This window comes from Trifolium pratense, linkage group LG2, assembly GCF_020283565.1.
Source record: "Trifolium pratense cultivar HEN17-A07 linkage group LG2, ARS_RC_1.1, whole genome shotgun sequence".
Lineage (NCBI taxonomy): Eukaryota > Viridiplantae > Streptophyta > Magnoliopsida > Fabales > Fabaceae > Trifolium > Trifolium pratense.
In genome coordinates, this window is record NC_060060.1 from 61,143,213 (window position 1) to 61,165,875 (window position 22,663).

At 30.9% G+C, this 22,663-nt stretch overlaps 2 protein-coding genes and 1 pseudogene across 2 annotated transcripts; 2 read left to right on the forward strand and 1 right to left on the reverse strand.

Annotated features, from left to right (window-relative positions):
• The first annotated feature begins 1,170 nt into the window (after window positions 1-1,170).
• On the forward strand, window positions 1,171-2,721 carry LOC123909360 (annotated as a pseudogene).
• Window positions 2,722-3,341: 620 nt separating this feature from the next.
• Window positions 3,342-6,705, reverse strand: LOC123905157 (serine/threonine-protein kinase CDG1-like). The gene is made up of 7 exons (XM_045954791.1): window positions 6,390-6,705; window positions 5,151-5,606; window positions 4,887-5,047; window positions 4,314-4,387; window positions 4,080-4,230; window positions 3,792-3,941; window positions 3,342-3,697 (listed from the first exon to the last, which is right to left on the reverse strand). The coding sequence occupies exons 1-7, from the start codon at window positions 6,703-6,705 to the stop codon at window positions 3,614-3,616; spliced, it is 1,392 nt and encodes a 463-aa protein (XP_045810747.1). The 3' UTR covers window positions 3,342-3,613.
• Window positions 6,706-21,428: 14,723 nt separating this feature from the next.
• Window positions 21,429-22,032, forward strand: LOC123905158. The gene is made up of 3 exons (XM_045954792.1): window positions 21,429-21,578; window positions 21,673-21,735; window positions 21,958-22,032. The coding sequence occupies exons 1-3, from the start codon at window positions 21,429-21,431 to the stop codon at window positions 22,030-22,032; spliced, it is 288 nt and encodes a 95-aa protein (XP_045810748.1).
• Window positions 22,033-22,663: the final 631 nt, after the last annotated feature.

Below are 22,663 nucleotides of genomic sequence, written 5' to 3' on the forward strand. Positions count from 1 at the left end.
ACTAATGAGAGCTAATTATTATATGTTCAAGCACATTGCTATATTATCGTATATACTTATACTATGGTTACATTTTTAAATAATTACCATTGCAACTCTTATTTTTGTAGAGTTTTTTTATTTTTTTTATTTTTTTTTTATTTTTTATAAATGTAATGAAATATTTTAAATACTCCCTCCGGTCCTTATTATAAGGAACAATTTGGAAAAAACACACATACCAAGAAACCTTATCTTTCTTAATAAAAATTCTAAAATTTTACAATCTATTCCAAAACTAACCTTGGTGTATTAATTTATCCTTAGGGAATATATCACTCTAATTAATGCATAACTTTGGAATGGATACAATTTAATAAGGGTAAAAATGGAATTGTAAGAATAAATTTAATGATTGTTTCTTATAAAAAGGACCAAATTTTTTTTCCAAATTGTTCCTTATAAAAAGGACCGGAGGGAGTAATTAGCAAAGAGTTGCAAAACCCTAATCCATTTGGCCAATTGCTACTCACCATATTTGAATCATCTCCAATTGTATTTTGCCAACATGTTAGTCTTCATCCAATTAGCCCTTGACATATTTGAATGTTGGCAACTAGAAGCTTCCATATGGTTGCAATGATTCAGTCTGCATCAATTTTATTGGACCTCTCCTTGCACCAATTGGAGAGCTCCACCAAACAAAAGATGGCAGCAAGTACACTAAGTGAAGCAAGTAAACTAAGTGAATGAGGACACAGATGTGGTTCCGCCCACAGATTTCATCTATATGTTAAGAAAGAATCCCACCACAGCTAAAAGCTATAAGTTAGTTTATTGACCTTTCCAAAGAGAGTCATAGCTTATTTTAAAAACTATTTAATAACAGTTTTTAAAAATGAACTTAAAACTTATTTTACTAGTTTATATCTTATTTTTCAAAGCTATTTCAAGTAGCTTATTAGCTTATAGCTTATATTTGGTTTCAAGTAAGATGATAGGGGTAAAATTGGAAGAAAAAATATAAGCTATAAGCTATAACTTGAAATAACTTTTGAAAAATAAGCTATAAGCTAGTAAAATAAACTATAAACTCTTCTTTAAAAACTGTTAACAAAAAGAGCTTTTAACTTATATAAGCTAAAATAAGCTGGTAGGCCCGACCATCATTCACTGCCGGTAACAGAAACAACTCGCATTCACCGTAAAACCCAAAAGCTTGCCGCCAAAGGCAGGCGGAGTTGTTCCTCGTCCGCTACAAACCGTGTAAGAAATTTTCATTCATTATTTTTAGAATTTTCTAGTGTTATGCTTTTATCGATCAATGATTAAAATTATATTCTTTTAATGCTATTGAATTGAAGTTGAGTTTCAAGAAACACAATGGTGAGTTTGATTTCCCTTTAATTATTTGTTTAAGATTTCATTATAAATCACTAATTTGATTACTCTAATTTGAAGCTGTTTATTCTGTTTAATTGAGTGAAACAGACTTTGGGCATTAGGGGTAAGATCATTGCCAAGAAAAATTATGCTGAAAAGGCGCAGATGAAGAAGACGTGAGTTTTTTTGCTGTCACTTTATCTTCTTGTTACATTGCATGTGTGTACTGTTTATGTCAATATAAAAGTTTGTGTTTGATTTCTTTAATCTGGAATATTTTTGTTTAGAGTTTTTGGTTGATGTTAGATAATAATTAGTACAGTAGGTTTTCATCGATGTGGATTTGTTGGTTCCGTCAAATGTAAGAGAGAATAATTTCTATCTTTGTCTGTCAACAGTTTGGCCATTCATGAATAATCAGCATCTCGACGCAAGGCTGATGATAATGTTCAGGAAGGAGCTGTTCCTGCATATCTTCTGGACCGTGAAAACACAACCCGAGCAAAGGTATGTCATCGTGCAACATTGAAATACGATTTTGGCCTTTGATTCTCTTGCATGCTCTTTGAAGAAGTAATGTGGGGGTATTTTCTATTTTTAGATTCTCAGCAACACCATTAAGCAAAAGAAGAAGGAGAAAGCTGGTAAATGGGATGTTCCTCTACCTAAGGTGAGATTGCATTAACCCACTTGGGTTGATGCATTGGTATTGGCTTGGGACCTGGGAGTGTGCTCCTCTTGAGGTTTGAGGTTCGATTCTCTCTGGTGCCAATTTGGGTGGGCTAATTTAGCTTCTTCAAAATAAGGTGAGATTGCATTCAATACTTTAATTTGGTTCTGATTCCCATTATGTATGTTTTTTTCCCCTTTAGAAATCGGTGTTCGATGATGGTTGCTCTTCGCCCCCTCTAATTTGATCAGAATCCCCCCATTTATCGGGAGATATCTCCAGGTAGCGCAAATTTTACCAGGAGATATCTTCCAATTGTGTTGTGTTTTCTAGTGTGAGTAATTCAGGAGACATCTTCCTCTTTTGAGTTATGAAGTGTATGTGTGACTTTTCATTTCCTTAAGTACGTCCTGTGGCTGAAGATGAAATGTTTAAAGTGGTCCATACTGGTAAAAGAAAGAGTAAGTATTACATTTATTGTTTCTGCTAATATGATCTTGATGCCACATGATTGAAATCAGTTATTGTTAGTTTCAAGTACTTGAAATCATTTATTGAAATCAGTTATTGTTAGTTTCAAGTACTTGTTAGTAGGAAGAGAATGGTTACCAAAGCTACATTTGTTGGTCCTGGTTTTACCAGAAAACCTCCAAAGTATGAGCGGTTTATTCGTCCTACTGGAATGCGGTTCACTATGAATCATTATCATTAACTGATATTTTCCTGTGCTTACTGTAATTTCAGGTGAATGTTAGCAAGCTTGGTTTGGTTACACCTGCAGGGAAAGTTGTGTGGGGTAAGATTATTTTTTACTTGTATTTTCGCTGTTATGGTTGAAATTTTAACTGATATTGATGCATTGGATTTTTGCTTGCCATGAATGCAGGTAAATATGCCCAAGTTACCAACAACCCGGAAAATGATGGCTGTATTAATGCTGTTTTACTTGTTTAAGGTCAGATCAAGGATTCGAGGTGAAGTCTCGTTCCCATGTTTTTTGGTAGTCTGATAGGTATGACTGTACCACCAGTCTCGAATGTTTTTGTTAAATTATTGACATGTTCTAGTATACTATAATTCTTCTCTTTATTTGGATAGTAAGTGCAATAGTGATCACTTGGCATCACTAATTCACTACGATGTCTGACATCTTAACTATGATGGCACCCTAAACAATCAAACACACGATATGAAAGAATGTATTATAATGAATTTTGAAATTCGTCACGTGTTTTTCCCTGTCCCTAAACTGACACCTTAGGAACCACAACAATCCCACAAATGGTCTACAACTTACAACATACAAAATGTGGCATGATCTTAAACATAATAAGATTATTGTTAAATAAAAGAGTAAATTGACAGTTTATCTATTATTTCTCATATCTATCTTATAAGTCTTAATTTACAACTTACAAGCTAATAATCTCCCAAGCACAAACAAGGGAGAAACAAAAACTAAAATCTCTGAAAGGGAGAAACATAAAAATGGTTCATGAATGACTACAAACAAATAAGCTATAGCATTGACAAAATTAACCAACATCAACATATATATTGATGACCAGATGAAAACTCTGATCAAATGTTATGGTTTGGTACAAATTGACCTTCCAATTCCAGGGTCTGGAATTGATAACTTTCTCCCTCAAGAAACCGCACAACCTGAACCAACAAATTAGTAATAATTATTAAAAATCTCACTTAGAATGAAATGAATGATGCAAAGTTAGCTAATGAAATGAAGATAATTAATTACCTCTCTCATTGATGGACGCATCTCAGGCTTCCTTTGCATACAGAAATAAGCTGCTTTAGCCATAAGGTATAATTCATATGTATCATATGATTCTCCCAAACGAGGATCGATCAGTTCTTGTAAAGCCAACTTCTCAATGATTGGTTCAGCCTAAATGTGTGTCCATGTATATAAACGATTAAATTATCTATACAAATTAATTGCTATACACCGACAATATCCATCTATTTTTACACATACATGTAATCAAATCGTAGTGTTTACACATTAAATTAATATTTATATTACCCATTGTCGGAGAGATTGTTGTTGCTGATCTGGATTATTGAAATTGCCTACTTGGCGTCCTGATATCAATTGTAACAAAGTGACCCCATAAGAATACACATCTGTTCCTTCAGAAACAATGCCATCTTCAGCATACTCAGGAGCAAGGTATCTACATAAACAACAACATCATTAAGGATATAATCAGAACCAATTGTTGGTAATAATTAAAAGCTTGAACAAATAATTTCTTACCCAAATGTTCCCATTATCCTTGTTTGAAGAGTATCATCACCAGTATTCCATTTGGCAAGGCCAAAGTCACCCAACTACATCATGAATTCACAATGCATCACTTAATTAGATATTCCCCTACTATTTAATTGTTCTAGATAATTACAACTAGTTTTTGGTCTTTAAGACTTTAACCTAGGGGGAACAGGTCATAATAATTCAGAGTTATGTAGAGAGATAAGTAATAAAACTTGGCCACAAATTGTTCTGGTTAGAATTTGAACTCGGGTTATCTCGAAACTCATTAATCTCTTAACTTGGTTTGTTTTAGCTAAATATACTCATTGTTTCCAATTTTTTTGTATGAATTTTTCAATATGTGTATACTTATTTTGAATCCCTTAATCATTTGGTTCAGAGATTGATCTCTAAGGAGATTAGTCTCCACAGTTGTGCACGGAGAAATGAAGTCTACCATCCATTATTTTCTGCCTTAGATTAGCATTATATATCTAAGTAAATCATTGTATGAAATATATAGAACTAAAGGAGAATGAAGCAGGCATATACTATAGTATATATTTTCTACCGTACCATGGGAACAAAATCATGAGTGAGAAGTATATTGCTTGGTCGCATGTCCCTATGAATAACAGGACCACCTCTACATTCCTCATGTAGAAAACGCAATCCCTTTGCAGTCCCAAGTGCAATACCATATCTTTGAGGCCAATCAAGAACTGTTTCACTATTTTCTACAAAACAAATTATTAAAAAAAAAAACTTTATAGTAAGATTTAAAATTCATTTGTTAGACTTAAAGCATAAGATAAAAAAAAACATATATATGGCACTTACCAAATAAATGCCAATGAAGAGACTTATTACAAATATATTCATATATAAGAATATTTTTATTTTCTTTGCAACAGTAACCTAACAGCATCACTATATTCTTGTGTCTAGCAAAACTCAAGACATAAACTTCTGAATGAAATTCAGAAAACCCTTGTGCACTTTCTTGTTTCCTTACTTTTGCAGCAATTTGTTGTCCATCTTTAAGCACACCCTTATATACATGACCATATCCACCTTCACCTATTAAGTTATCCTTTGAAAATTCATTTGTTGCAAGCTGTATTTCAGAATAGGTAAACCTATTTGACTCCTTGATTGATAACTCTGTCCTTATTCCACAACCAACACATAGAATCGGTGCACCTGACGATTTTGGTAGAAAGACACATTGGTTTTGCTTTTGACCAATCTGAGATGTTGTGAGATTTCTATATTCTCCTTTGGTGCTTATTGTACCTGGATGACAATTAGAACTCACATTAAGTGTTTTAAAAACTGGATCGGATATCGAACCAGTGAGGGTACTAGGTCACTAGTTCATTGGTCGAACAACTGGGTCACTGGTCGAACCACATGACTAAACCGGATAACTCAGTTGAATATATCTGTCTATATAACAAAACTATGACACCTAATAAATCACACCGAGTTTGAGTTGAAGAGGGAAAAAAATTTACTTTTAAATATATTAATTAAAAGGCGTTTAATATCACAAGTGAAGCTTTGGTGTAGTGGAGAAATAGCTTTTCCTATAACTTCAGCGCGCGTGTTCGAGTCTTGTTGTTCAACTGCATAACCGATTCAATAGTCAATCAAACCGGCTACCCCTCCGGTTCCCGGTCGGACCAATTCGACCAACCAGTCCGGTCCAGTTTTTAAAACACTGCTCACATTCATTACAATGAATGAACTAACTTCAATACCAAACTATATAGAGATATGATTAAACATATGCATAATAACTTTTACAATGTGCACAATAATTAAATTTTGTCTTCAATGCACTTTTAGTCCCGCGATTTTTAAAATGTCTGATATTTTCTCCACCTATGTATTTTGAGGCTGAATTTGTATAAATTACTAAATTAGGGAACCAAAATCGAATATGAAACAAAATACAGTGACCAAAATTGCTTTTAAGCCTTAAATTTTTATAACACCGCAAAAGAATGAATGCGGATATATAGTGCACGTGAAATGCTTATATAAGGTTAAAAAATCAAGACAGGAGATCCTGACCTGATCTTTCATGTTTAGAAGATGATCCAGAATGTAATGAACTGTTGGCATATGAATGCATTGAATAGCTCTTAATAGTGCCAGAGCTATCAGAAGAGGCTATAGAATGTGGATAACTTTTGCAAGATATAATTGAATGCTCAATGTCTTGCATGCTATGGCAATCTGATAATGATACAAACTTGGACAAAGAAAATACAGGTTTTGTTTCTGTGATCTTTATGTCAGGTGCATTTTGAGATCTCCATATATCCACAGACAAATCATCTTTAACCAGTGCTACCTTACATGGTATCTTGTTAAGGTGGTACCTCATGTCGCGCCGAAGGTGTCTGTTCAAATTTGTCCAATAAAATTGAAAATCATCAGACAAACAATAAGGAAACCTATGAAACACGGAGACTCCTCGGATTAGGCGTGTCCCGGTGTCTAACACGCGGTAGCGTCCATGTAATGTTCGATGTTCGTGTCTGTGTCCGTGCTTCATAGAAGGAAAGTCAGAAGAAGAAAACAAAATCATATAATTACTAATACCTATCTAGTACAATCCAAGATGCATTATAATTTTTAACCTCTTGTAAAATAATCTGTCTAATTGGAAAACCTGCGGTGACTTGAATGTCGACAGTAACCTGAACATACAAGTATAACTGTAATATTAGTGTCAAAAGATTTAAAATAATCCTCACATTTTACATATGTTTGTCATCTGCATGATTAAGCATAATATATACCCCTTGAGTTTCAAAATCTTCAAGACTTGATAAAAGCTCATTTGCATAAACATGCACTTTTTTTCTGACTTCTTCCTCCATTGCACGAAAGTTGGTGCCGGCAAAATATTCAGGAGATGCTAATGTCTGGTATCCCACTGTTAATCCAAAGCAAGTTACAGAAAACAGACATGTAATGAGAATTATCTAATCGACATCATATTGAAGTGAAAATTTATCTACTTTTCATTTTTCTTCTGCCTTTTTCGTCGAATACCTTCTAATTATGAACCAAACTAGCTACATAACCGAAATTTAGTTAATCAAAGAATGTAGCAGTATCTGTAGTAATGCTGCTATTAATTTGTGTTACATATAAAATTTGTTAATAGTTAGTTAAGAGTAAGTCAGATTAGTTATCTTTGTTATCTTCATTTTTATATGGACTAGTATATGAAGCACAAACACTCTTCATATTAGGCATGTCCCAGTGTCGGATACGCGGTGGTGTCGGACACCGACACTTATAATTACATTGAATTATGTCATTTTTTCAAATTATTATAGGTATCGACGTGTCATTGTCTGTGTCCATGCTTCATGTATGCACCATATATTCATTATCGATCAATTGATTAAGTTATCGATAAATAAGATACTTCGGTAAAAATTTGTCCTATTTCTAAATATATAATACTAGACAGAGTAGTAATATATAACACCTACTTGGGTGAGACACCTTATGCAAGATGCAGAGGACGAGCAACCTATCACCAGAAGAGAGAATGATACCCCTTGCACGAACATGATCAATAACGAGCTTGATATCGTGCTCATTGCGGTCCCTTGTCGCATCACAAGCAACAATGACACAAGAAGGAGAAGGAGGACTCTCCATATATGTTCAAATCAATATATCAATGTTCCAATGAAACTCTTGAACCACACTATGATGAAGTTTAAAAAGGTTGAACGGTTTACACAAAATGGGGTGATCCAATACATACTGTTGTTATGATAAGTGACAGTAGCATTAAGCCATTAATCAATGAAATTATGAACCAATGGTTCAATGATAGAAGCTTTCTCTTCCCTCCTATTCACAAATCACAACAGTGACAATATCAAGAAATGAAGAAAATATTCTTAGAATATTCTTGGAATATAAATTTGCCGCCTTGGGCAGTGGCAACAAGGGAAGAGTACGAGGACTTGAAGACATGTTTTTGGTCAGGCTTGCACGAACATGCTTTCCAATATACTAGATTCTATTCTTCTGTTAGGATAAGTCAACATTAATTCCAGAAAAACAACAAATGTAAACAAAAAAATTCAATAGTAAACTGCAGGACTTATTTGAGTAAATAAATAATTTAATTAAGCATTATTTTTATTATATACGTTTAAGAAATTTAATTAAATATTCCTTTTAAAGCTATTCTTATTAAGTTACTCTATCCGTCTCAAAATAAGTGACGGAAATAGAATAAAAATTTGTCTCAAAATATTCGACATACTCAACTTTCAATGTAATATATTACAAATGGAGTATTCTCTAATAAAAAAAAAAATTCTCTAATTATTGCTATTTTTACGACTTTTTAAGAACAAGTAAATAAAAGTCGTATTCTCTCTATTTAATTATTACATTTTTCTTTTTTTTTTTTGACAAAATTATTACATTTTTCTTAAACAGTGTGACATGGTCAAACAGATCAATTAATATCTGCCAGAGAGAGTATAAACTTAGTGCCAAAAATTTGACTATCTAACCTCAAGTGGTAGAATTCAATTTCTCTCGAAGACGGTCGTAAAATAATAAAGCCTTTTTTCAAAAAAGGAGGCTAAAGTTAGGAGGCAAAAGTGCAATTTAAAAAATTTAGAAGTCAAAATCGCAAATTTATGAAAGTTAGGATGTCAAAAGTATAATTTAACCTATAATTTGATGTTTTAGGAAAAGCTTTTCAACAGTTGTCTAAAGTGTTTTTTTTTTTAATAATGTTTTTTTAACCAACAAGTGTTGTCTTTAAATATAGAAGTGGTTTCCTTAGTTTGAATTGCATCTTCACATACCTGAAATATATTATAAAATTAAATTTATAATTAAATATAAGTTTTTCGTCCCTAGAAATATAGTAAATTTGAATTTTTGTGTCTAAAAATAAAAAGGGATGTGTTCTCCTCCTAAATTTTAGTTATATGTATCCTTTTTTTATTAAGTATATTTTCAGATATATTTTTCTTTAATAATTTATTAAAATAGATGTTCACATAAAACAAAATTTAGTTAAATTGGTCATTTTCATAAGGAACACTTTAAAAAAAAAAGGTCATTTTTATAAGAAACACTCTTTAAATTTATTCTTTATTAAATACACAATTTGATTTGTATCCTTGTTAAATAAAATCAAATAATGAGAAAACCTATTTCTCATGCTAGTTCAGGGTGAGTTTTGGAATAAAACATAAAATTTTAGAATTATTAATGAGAAAACTTAGCTTATATAGTCTGTGCGATTTTTTCAAAGTGTTTCTTATAAAAATGACCGGAGAGAGTATTTAATTAGAGAAAAAAATTGAAAGAAAAAAATTAATATTGCATTGGAAATTGAAAACTGTCACTTATTTTAAAACAATAGTTTCATAAATAGATCACTTATTATAGAACAGAAAAAGTAGATAAATGGAACAAATTCAAACTTCTAAAAGAATAACTTTCTTCCTTATTTTCTTTGAAGTACTTACGTCTAATAATAATGGTGTAAGTGTCATTAGAAAAACGGTAACCTTTTTGTTTGTCTTTGTGTTGTGCATGTTGTTTCAATTCATGCGATATTAGAGTTTATGGAGCCTATATTCAATTGTTGCCTCTGCCATTTGTATATCCATTTTTGTTTTTTCTTCTTCATGTCTGCCACGTTATTTGTTTTCTTCTTATCACAACTATTCATCCATCTTACACAATATTCACCACCCTCTTCATAATTCTAGTTAGATTAAGATACCCCAATTTTTGCTATTTTTTCATATTACACACTTTGCGTTCAATTTTAATAAAAAAATAAACACTAATTATGGAATATTTTCTTCTATTTATAGGGCTTCAAAACTTTAAGTCAAATATATTTGTGACTGTGTGTGAGAGAGATAGCTTCTCTCTGCATCTGGATATGATGGATCACGTTATATAGAAGAAAAATGATACAACACATAAACCAATATTTTACCTCCATCTCACGACCCATTTGACTATTTCACGAGGATTAAGAAAAATGTATAAATAAGAGAGAGAGAGAGAGAGAGAGAGAGAGAGAGAGAGAGAGAGATGTTTTTACTAAAGTATCCTTGTCAAGTATTGGTGAATTTGCGATTACAATAAGTGCAAAGTGGAATATATTGAATTGAAAATATGATGCAAGTAATATTAATTAGAGGGTAGAATTGAAAAAATAATTATTAATATTGCATTGGAAATTGAAAACAGTCATTTAATTTAGGACAATTTTTTTTTAAAAAAATAAATCACTCATTGTAAGACAAATTGAACAAATAAATGAAGCAAATTCAAACTTCTAAAAGAGTAACTTATCTTCCTTATTTTATGTGAAGTACTTACGTCTAATAATTGGTATAACTGCCATAAAAAATGTAACCTTTTGTTTGTCCTATACTATAAGGCCTATGGTTTCATGCGATATTAGAGTTTATAACGCCTATATTCATATGTTACCTCTGCTATTAGTAAATTCGTTTCTACGTCTTTCTCATCATGTCTGCCACGCTATTTGTTTATTCTTATCACAGCTGTTCATTCATCCATCTCACATATTCTTCACCACCCTCTTCATAATTCTAGTCAAAGATGCCACATTTTTTGCTATTTTTCCATATTACACACTTTGCATCCAATTTTGGTAAAAAAAATAAAAACACTAACTTGTGTCTTAATATCCCTTATTCCCTCTAGCTATTTAGTTTCTCTTATTTATTTATTATTTATTTTGTTTTATTTATTTATAGGTGCTCAACACTTTAAGTCAGGTGTATTTGTGTTTCTAGCTTTGTGTGTGTGAGAGAGATAGATTATATCTGCATCTGAAAATGAAGGATCATGCTGCAGAAGAAGAACAATGACACAACTGAGAAACTAATATTAACACCAATGCCTCTTCCTCCTAAGCTTGAAAGAAATTATTCTCTTGATGCTCAACCCAAAACTTTATCAGAAGATGAATTAAACTTAGCAAGGGTTTGATTTTTTATTTTTATTTTTCCAATTCCTTTTACTTGTTACATTTTTTTTTTCAATATATTGATAATTAAATTGGAAATCTTGCTGTAGACGGAAGCACTGAAAATCATTAACTCTCACTCAAAAGAAGAAGCTCTCGAAATATTCTTAGTGGTAAACATGAATTCTTTGTTTAATTAATTCCATTTTATTTTTAATTCCACTTGGATCCCTTATGTTTAATTTTTCAAAAGTTTTCCAAATGCAACAAGATCTAACAAACATTGCATTATTTCAACATTTGTAAATGCATTATTTTTATTGTATTCAATGTATTGTCAAATTAGAATTAGTATACTCAACCTAAAAAAGTTGGTGAATTGTTATATGCATTCTTTCAACCAAAAAAAAAAAAAACTATACAATATATACGCATATATTGTGTTTTGGTTGTGTTAGGGATTGAAGCCAGTGACAAGCTCAAAGTTGGCAAAAGAGGATGATGTTACCTCGTCGGATTATGATGATGAATGAAGCTTCAATTGGAATTTGGAAAGCTATTATAATTTGGAAGATTACTAATACAAAATAAAATTAATTATTTGTGGTTTCAATTGAAAAATGTTATTGAGTTGGCTGGATTCTGGAAATCTTATATTTGACATATTTTCTATGTAATATCTTCTTGCCTTTGCTAGATTTAAATTGAAATTTGAAAGTTTTAGCTAGCTAAATCAATTGAGTTTTATTCCAAACCTATAAAAGTGATAGAAACACATTCTTTAAGATGTCACATCTCATTGCTTTAAAAAAAATAATCACATCTCAACACACTTTATTTTATTGACTAACATTCATATGGGAAACAGATTACCTGCTTACAGCAGCAACCTTCCGATTTAAATGAACGATTATGATCATTTTGATGTAAATGTATTTTAACCGTTTGATGTAAAACCAATGGACAGGAATCATTATTGCGTATTACCGCATTGTTTATTTACTGCAAATCTTGGTCCATTCATATGTATCTTAATACTATAAAATTATATGTTTCAAATATACATTTGTTCTAAGAAAAATGTTAAACAGTGCTCCCGAGACACTAGTTAAGAATATTAATAAGGAAATTTTGTCTCAAAACTCTTGTTAATACCTTAAAACTGTAAAAAGTTATATTTCCAATATTATTATTTTTTTTTTGTATGTTGAAGAAATACCCTGAGGACATTGTTTAGCCGGTAAATTCTAATATGGACCACTTCATCAAGTGGTCTATGGTGGACCAGTCATGAATAACATTATAACGAATACGAATTTTATAAAATCTACCGTTGGATTGAAAATTTAGATCATATAAATCATCCATAGAAAAATTTTGAAAAATTGAAATCATTTGATATGTTATTGAGACACATCAAGATTAACGGTTTATTAAATAACGTAAATCTTGATGGGTCTCAATAACATATCAAATGATTTTAAAAAAAATTAAAAAATTTATGGATGATCTATACGATATAAACTTTCAATCCAATAGTAAATTTTGTAAAATTCATATTCGATTTGTGAAGGTGGTCCACCGTAACATTAGCCTTGTTTAGCATGAAAGTTTCTTTAACCCATATAAATTTTAATCAACATAAAGTAAATGTGTTAAAATGTAAATTAAAAAATCTATTGCTAACATTTTTCTTTAATCTCTCAGGCTTGCACGAACATTTTTCCATATGTTCGTTAATTATGTGTTTTTCTTTATGGAATATATCAACTAGATAAATCATTATACTCCATCCGTACTAAATTATAAGGGAAAAAACAAAAATCACACTTATGAAAAACCAAATAATAATAATTTGAAGTACTGTTTGTGTTTCTGTATTTTTCTGGAAATAAGTTTTATGGGAAGATGTACAAATAATTTTTATTAGTTATTGTTTATTGATAAAAGTGGAGAGAGTGTCATTTAGTTTTGAACTTTTACAATTGCAAAATTAATGTTTTTTAAAGCTAACTAAAATTAATTAGTATCATTTAGTTTAAATGTAAATACCAATTAATTTTACATGAAATCTAAATTTGTCTTAGATTTTGGTAACATGAAAAACATCTTTATCATGGTTAAGAAGGAACATGATTAATTTATCAGGTTTGTGTTCTGCTTTCCAGTGGTTTGAAAAATTGAATCTGAACCCAGCCGAATGGAAGATATTTTCCAGTTATTATTTGGTTTGAAAAATACAATTTGAATTATACTCAAAAGGCAAAAATGTAACACAACTCCAGCATGTCAATGTTAAAAAGCACTAAAAATCAAATCGCATAAAAAATTGACAAAAATGTTTGAGATTTTCCAAAATATATTTGAAAGGTTGCGATGGTTAATTTGAAATTCAAATTTACTTTTTTGAAAGTCTTTCAAAGGTTGTATCCCTTCATCATTTGACATAAGTTTCTCTATAAATAGAGACACTTAGGAGGCAGAAAACACATCAGAAAATCATGTTCCCATGAGTTAGAAATTCTGCTTAAAATATCTAAATCATTTCTTCATTTCTCTAGTGCACGAGAGTAATTGAGGGAACTTTATTCCGTAAAATATCATTGATCGATATGCTTGATATGTATGTGCAATCCATGTCAAGGTTTCCAAAGTATCCTGAAGGGGATTCGCCGGTTAACCCTTTTGCATCCGGTTTACATAAACTGGTGGGGGCGAATCGAACCTAAAGTTTAGTGTGATACACGCTTTGGAATTTATGTGCAATGCTCATCATGTTCTTCATGTTCTTCTTGTTCAAGTATTTGTAGCAGACCCCAACAAAAGTTCTAACAAAAAAGACTAACATGATCAAATTAGTCTTTCTTAAGAAATTCCAAACTTAACTTCGTTTCTTATTTTATGTCAAGTACTCACGTTAATAATGTTGTATCCACCAAAGAAAGAAAGAATATCTTTCACAAAAATTGCAATGGCTCATCCATGATTTTGTCATTTTCACCACGAATCTAAGTATGCATTTAATTTTATATCTAGGGATTCTTAGTTTTTGGAAACTAAATTTAAAGTACCGTTTTAGGAACTTAGTAAGACATTAAGAAAACTTTTATCTTGGAAGCGGTTTTTAAACTTTTATAATAGTGTAAGTGCCATAAAAAAATCGGTAACCTTTTGTTTATCTTCTATTGTGCATGTTGTTTCATGTTATATTAGCGTCTATGGAGCTTATATTCACTTATTGCCTATGTCATTTGTACCCATTTTTTGTTTCTTCTTCTACATGTTTGCCACGTTGTTTGTTTTCTTCTTATCACAATTGTTCATCCATCCATATCGCACGCTCTTCACCACCCTCTTCATAATTCTAGTCAGATTAAAAATGCCCCATTTTTTGCTATTTTTCCATATTACACACTTTGCGTCCAATTTTGGTCAAAAAAATAAAAACACTAATAATTGAGTATTTTCTTTTATTTATTTATTTATTTTGTTTTATTTATTTATTTATAGGCCTTCAAAACTTTAAGTCAAATGTATTTGTGACTTTTTGTGTGTGAGAGAGAGAGATAACTTCTCTCTGCATCTTAATATGATGGATCAAGTTGTAGAGAAGAACAATGACACAGCTGATAAACCAATATTTAACATCAATTCCTCTTATATCTCCATCCCACAACCCATTTGACTATTTCACACGGATTAAGAAAAAAGTATAGATGAGAGAGAGAGAGAGAGAGAGAGAGAGAGAGAGAGAGAGAGAGAGAGAGAGAGAGAGAGAGAGAGAGAGAGAGAGAGAGAGAGAGAGAGAGAGAGAGAGAGAGAGAGAGAGAGAGAGAGAGAGAGAGAGAGAGAGAGGAGAGAGAGAGAGAGAGAGAGAGAGAGAGAGAGAGAGAGAAAGAGAGAGAGATGTTTTTACTAAGTACCCTTGTCAATTACACTCCCTCTGTCCCAAATTATAAAAGAAAAAATCTCATTTTTTTATCCCAAATTATAAGGAAAAAATCATTTTCAAGAATAATATTTTTCCTTAATCTCATAAAATTATATGCAAATTGAATTTAATTTTTCTCTCTCTCCTCTTTTCTCAATAACAACCAATAAGACTTGCTTTTACATCTTCTTATGCAACTTATTTCAAGAAAAACCCACAAAAACATATTTCAAATTAGGGTTAAATATGCAAAAGGTCCATGCACTTACGAATCATTTGAGTTTTAGTCCCTGCATTTTAAAAACATTTCATTTTGCCACTGCACTTTCATTTAATTTAAAAATGGTCCCCAGGCCTTTTTTTTTTTGTTGAAATGACACATTTTTGCTGATCTGTCACTGTTGACTGGACTTTAGAGTTGATGACTCATTTAATTTTGCAGTGAATCGATCAAAATACCCTTAAATAAGTAATTTTTTAAAAGTAAAATAAAATTGACACATCATAAAAAAAATGTGCCACTTCAACAAAAAAATGGGTTCAGGGACCATTTTTTAAAGTAAAATGAAAGTGCAGTGGCAAAATGAAAGGATTTTAAAATGTAGGGACTAAAACTCAAATGACCCATAAGTGCAAGGACCTTTTGCATATTTAAGCCTTCAAATTATCATATTTTACTTTTTCTTAAAAAATATGATTTTTGTTTTTTTTTTTCATATAATTTGGGGCAGAAAGAGTATTAATGTGGATTTTCGATTACAATAAGTGCAAGTTGAATATATTGAATTGGAAATGATGCAAAGTAACAGTATTAGAGGGTAGAATTAAAAATAATAATTAATAATGCATTGGAAATTGCAAACAGTGATTTATTTTAGGACAATTTTTTTTAAAAAATAGATCATTTATCATTGTACTACCTCCGTCCCAAAATATAAGAGTTATTTTGACTAATGCACGTATGACAACACACAATTTGAATCACAATATCTTTAATTCTCTATTAGTAAAAATTATAAAAACTTGATATTTTGAAAATACTCATCAAAACAAATCAAACAAGATCTTATATTCTAATATTTATATCTATATATTATTAAAAAAAAATATGGTCAAAGGAAGATAAATGAATAATGTCATTTAGTCAAAGTAACTCTTATAAAATAGGACAGAGTACTCCCTTCAGTCCTTATTATAAGAGAAGTTTTCGTTTTCAGATTCATTGTAAAATTAATGTATCTGGACAATATTATAGTCTAGATACATTAGTTTTACAATGAATCTAAAAAGTCAAACTTCTCTTATAATAAGGACTAGAGGGAGTAACATGTAAGAATATAATTAAAGAATAGATAAATGAAGTAAATTCAAACTTCAAAAAGAGTAACTTGTCTTTCTTATTTTCTGTGAAGTACGTACGTTTAAATGTTTAATGATAATGGTATAACTGTCATAAAAAAAGGCAACCTTTTATTTGTCCTATACTAGGGCATGTGATTTCATGCGATATTAGAGTCTATGAAGCCTATATTCACATGTTATCTCTGTTGTTAGTATTTTCGTTTCTATTTCTTTCTCATCATGACTGTCACGTTATTTGTTTTATTCTTATCAGAGCTGTTCATTCAGCCATCTCACACACTCTTCACCGCCCTCTTCATAATTCTAGCCTATATTCACATGTTATCTCTGTTGTTAGTATTTTCGTTTCTATTTCTTTCTCATCATGACTGTCACGTTATTTGTTTTATTCTTATCACAGCTGTTCATTCAGCCTTCTCACACACTCTTCACCGCCCTCTTCATAATTCTAGCCAAAGATGCCCCATTTTTTGCTATTTTTCCATATTACACACTTTGCGTCCAACTTTGGTAAAAATAATAAAAACACTAACTTGTGTCTTAATATCCCTTATTTCCTCTAGCTATTTAGTTTCTTTTATTTATCCCATAACCGTAAAAACTAAAACTTTTATTGTATATAAGACCGAAGAAAGAATCAAACATATTTTGCTCTGATATCCAAAATATTTTCGCTCATACTCCCTCTATATCCTGATTTATAAGAAAAATTCTACTTTTGAGATTCATTCAATAATTGATGTATTTGGTCTATAATATAGACCAAATACATTAGTTTTTCAATTAATCTGAAAAATTGAATTTTACTTCTAATTACAAATGGATAAAGTATATAAACATTTAGACCAACCTGTGGGACCAATCTCTTATTGGCCAAATTTATACTTCTCAATCCTTCTTACTTTCTCACTTTACCATAAACATATACAATACAAAATTATCTTTTTTCAATAAAACAATATCTTCCTATAGATATGCTCTTTTAACGAAAAGGACAACAAGAATATACTACCAACTTCATTAAGTCAACTTTTTCATGAAAAAACCGCTGTCTTCCTCTGTAAACGAAAAAACCACTGTCTTCCTTCATCTCCAGCCATTCGATCTGCGACCATCGCCTTCGAGGATTCACCCAACCGTTCAGATCTGCCATGGAACCTTCTTCAAACAGGTAAAAACCTAAACTTTCTCAACTAATTTACCTTTTTCACGCATCAAAATATAAACTTGCATGCTTCAAAAACTTCAAAATTTGTGGTCTTTTTCAATGAAATCTGTTTTCAAGCTATGGTTTTATATGTTCTATATGAAAATCTTCAAAATATGTTTCTCATATGTAACTGGTTGATATGTTGTATCAATTGTGGAGAGATTGTATCTTATGGTTACCATTAAATTAGTTTAATATATGTTGCCGTCAAACAATTTTAACTGACGATGATGAACTCTTTATATCAGAAATGAAAACCAAAGGAACAACAAATTTGAAACACTTATTTCCCCTGATGAGGTATACCATTCAATTTATGTACTTTACTTTTTATATTGTTTCATATATTTTTAAACCATCATTTTAAAATCAATAACTCCTATCAAATTTAGGGAAAAATTGAAATACCAAGGAGTTTCTTTGATGAATGGAAATATGAACTGCTCAAAAAACAAGATGCCAGGATAACCACAACTCATAAGTCATCAACAGTACGTTTATGTTTAACCGATGAGGAAAGTTTCATGTATTATGCGCATATGGTAGCTCAAATGTTTGGTTTTGAAAAACCCACTAAAGTTATTTTGGATTATAAAATTGTCAACAATGAGTTCCAAATGACAGTGATTGGAACTATCGATAATCATAATAGGCCGACAACATTCGAAACTATCATCAATCCCTTTCAGGTACATCCCACTTGATTATAAACTGTATATATATTAATTGATGTTATGCAAAAAAAAAAATTAATAACTAAGGTTTTTTTCGAATTTAGAGATACATTCACATCCCAATTGATTTCTATCAACAATGGGAAAGGGAATTGCATCGCCTTGACTATGGTAGGATTGTGTGGAATGATAGATCAGTACCTGTGTATTTTCGATTCAACGATACTGATAAAGTTATGTATGGAAATGAGGTTTCCTATACATTTGGATTTGAAAGACCAACGAAAGTGCGTCTAGAATATAAAATTACAAACAATAAGTTTTCATTGACTTTCATTGAATCATTTGATGATCAATCCCATGCATCCACTGAAATTTTTGAAGAAGGCTTAAATGATGATGAAGCTGATGAGAGAACCGTAGTATTGGTAATGTACACTATTAATATTTCATTTAACTTGGTGAGAAATTTCAATATGTTTTCCAAAATTAATATTCTGTTACATACTATTTATTTTAAGGATGGAGTTGAAGAAGGTGAACATGCTGATGAGTCTCAAGAAGTTGGTCAAAATGAACCTGCTCCAGAGCCTGTAGATGTTGGTCAACAACCAATTGAATGGAATAAAACTGTTTCCAGAGCAATGACAAATCTTTCCAAGAAACAAGTTTTGGTAATACCTACAAGTTATTTAATGTTTGTTGTTATTTAATCATGACTATTGAAAATAACTTTCTACTAAGTCTTATGAAGTACTTTGAATATCGCAGCACTTTCCAAATGCTTTTTCAAGAGGTGTCCTTTCAAGAGCAACCCATGTTGACTTAATCTCGGAAGATATGGATTTTCATCATCGATGTGTTGTTCATACTTCTACCAGATCACAGGATGTTGGAGCATTCGAAAAACATATTGGCGACGGCTGGTATGCTTACATGCTTACTCAAAGGCCAGGAGCCGGTGACAACTTGATATTTCAGCTATTTCCAGATACATTTGAACTCATTGTCACTCTTCAACGTCACAATTAGAGGGACAATGTGAGGAGGAATTGGAGGTTATAATTTTGTTGTTCTGCATTTTATAAGTGAACCAACTTTATGATCAATATGTATGTTTAGTATTTACCCTGTTTAATTTCATTTTGCAACTTATTAAGTTATCCGAATTTGTACTCCGACGAGCTAATATGATGATATGTTGTATGATAAGCTATGTTTCGTGACTGTGTGATATACTATCTTATCGCTTTATATTATACGATATGTTATGACTGTCGACAAAAAAAATCACTATGCATTGGCCTAAATATAAGATTTTTTGGTGTATATGCATAAATTTAATGTAACAGTACTTTTTTTATTGCTGCAGTACTTATTACTTAAAAAATTTTGCCCAAGTAACCATCTTCTTCAAAACAGTAAAATTATTCAAATTTTTGCCCAAGTACTTATTAGTGTTGTTGGTTTATCTTGATACCAATCGATGAAACTAAATTTGAATCCATCATTTTTTCAGAAAACTATGTTTATCCGATATTTGATATATATTTAATTGCTCTTATTCAATCCCCAATTTTATTTGAGTTAAAAATTAACATTTTTATATTATTTATAAACTTTTTTATAAAATATAACATTCATTATTGTCTCGCTTAAATATAATACTATAATTTCATTCAACTCATTGTATGTATTTTACAAATTCACTTTTTTTTTTAAACCAACTTATTAACACCCCGAAGGCGCGTTCAACACGCCGAACACCCATTACGACCTAACGCCCCCACGCAATATAACTCGCCGAAGGCGCGTCTCGTGCATACGCATGGGTTTTTAACTAGTTGCATTGAAAATTGAAAACAGCCATTTATTTTAGGACAATTTTTTTAAAAAAATAGATCATTTATCATTGTACTACATCCGTCCCAAAATATAAGAGCTAGTTTGACTAATGCACGTATGCCATCACACAATTTGAATCACTAATATATTTAATTCTCTATAAGTAAAAATTATAAAAACTCGATATTTTGAAAATACTCATTAAAACAAATCAAACAAGATCTTATATGCTAATATTCATATCTATATATTATTAAAAAAAATATGGTCAAAGGAAGATAAATGAATAGTGTCATTTAGTCAAAGTAACTCTTATAAAATGGGACGGATTACTCCATTCAGTCCTTATTATAAGAGAAGTTTTCGTTTTCAGATTCTATGTAAAATTAATGTATCTGGACAATATTATAGTCTAGATACATTAGTTTTACAATGAATCTAAAAAGTCAAACTTCTCTTATAATAAGGACTAGAGGGAGTAACATGTAAGAATTAAAGAATAGATAAATGAAGTAAATTCAAACTTCAAAAAGAGTAATTTGTCTTTCTTATTTTCTGTGAAGTACGTACGTTTAAATGTTTAATGATAATGGTATAACTGTCATAAAAAAAGGCAACCTTTTCTTTGTCCTATACTAGGGCATGTGGTTTCATGCGATATTAGAGTCCATGAAGCCTATATTCACATGTTATCTCTGTTGTTAGTATATTCATTTTTATTTCTTTCTCATCATGACTGTCACGTTATTTGTTTTATTCTTATCACAGCTGTTCATTCAGCCATCTCACACACTCTTCACCGCCCTCTTCATAATTCTAGTCAAAGATGCCCCGTTTTTTGCTATTTTTCCATATTACACACTTTGCGTCCAACTTTGTAAAAATAATAAAAACACTAACTTGTGTCTTAATATCCCTTATTCCCTCTAGCTATTTAGTTTCTTTTATTTATTTAATATTTATTTTGTTTTATTTATTTATTTATTTATTTATAGGTCTTCAACACTTTAAGTCAGGTGTATTTGTGTTTATAGCTTTGTGTGTGCGAGATAGAGTATTTCTGCATCTGAAAATGAAGGATCGTGCTATAGAGAAAAAGAATAATGACACAACTGAGAAGTCAGTATTAACACCAATGCCTCTTCCTCCTAAGCTTGAAAGAAACTCTTCTCTTGATGCTGAACCTAAAACTTTATCAAAAGATGAATTAAAGTTAGCAAGGGTTCGACTTTTTATTTTTCCTATTCGTTTTACTTGTTACATTTTTTTTTCCAATCTTTTTACCGTATATTATTAAATTGAAATTCTTGTTGCAGGATGAAGCACTCAAAATCATCAACACCCACTCAAAAGAAGAAGCTCTTGAAATATTCTTAGCGGTAAACATGAATTCTTTGTTGAATTAATTCCATTTTTTTTTTAATTTCACTTGGATCCCTTATTATTTCAACATTTGTAAATGCATGATTTTTATTGTATTCAAAGTATTGTCAAATTAGAATTAGTATACTCAACCTAAAAAAGTTTGTAAATTGTTATATGCATTATTTGGACCAAAAAAAACTATACAATATGCATATAATGTGTTTTGGTTGTGTTAGGGACTGAAGCCAGTGACAAGCTCAAAGCTGGCAAAAGAGGATGATGTTACCTCGTCGGATTATGATGATGAATGAAGCTTCAATTGGAATTTGGAAAGCTATTATAATTTTGGAAGATTATTTCTACAAAATAAAATTAATTGTTTGTGGTTTCAATTGAAAAATGTTATTGAGTTGGCTGGATTCTGGAAATCTTGTATTTGAAATATTTTCTATGTAATATCTTCTCTAGATTCAAATTGAAATAAATTACTATTTCTTATGGTGAAATTTGATAGTTTTAGTTAGCCAAATCATTTGAGTTTTTTTCTAAATCAATAAGAGTGATAAGATGTCACATCTCAACGCACTTTATTTTATTGGCTAATATTGATATGTATCTTAATACTATAAAATTATATGTTTCAAATATACATTTGTTCTAAGAAAAATGTTAAACCGTCTGAGACACTAGTGAAACATATTAAAATAAGAAAATTTTGTCTTAGAACTTGTCGTATTGATGGTGGCTTTACAAGTGCACAGAATCGCAACCAAGTAATAAAGTGATAAGTTATCGTTCTCCACAGGGATTGTGCCAAAATTACTAGTTTCGCTTAGGAATTTAGATAGTTTGGATTCGCTTTGTTTGTTTAGAAATAGTTGTGCGGGTAAAAATAAATAGCAGGAAAGTAAATGACTATAAAAGTAAAATTGTGCGTGTGTG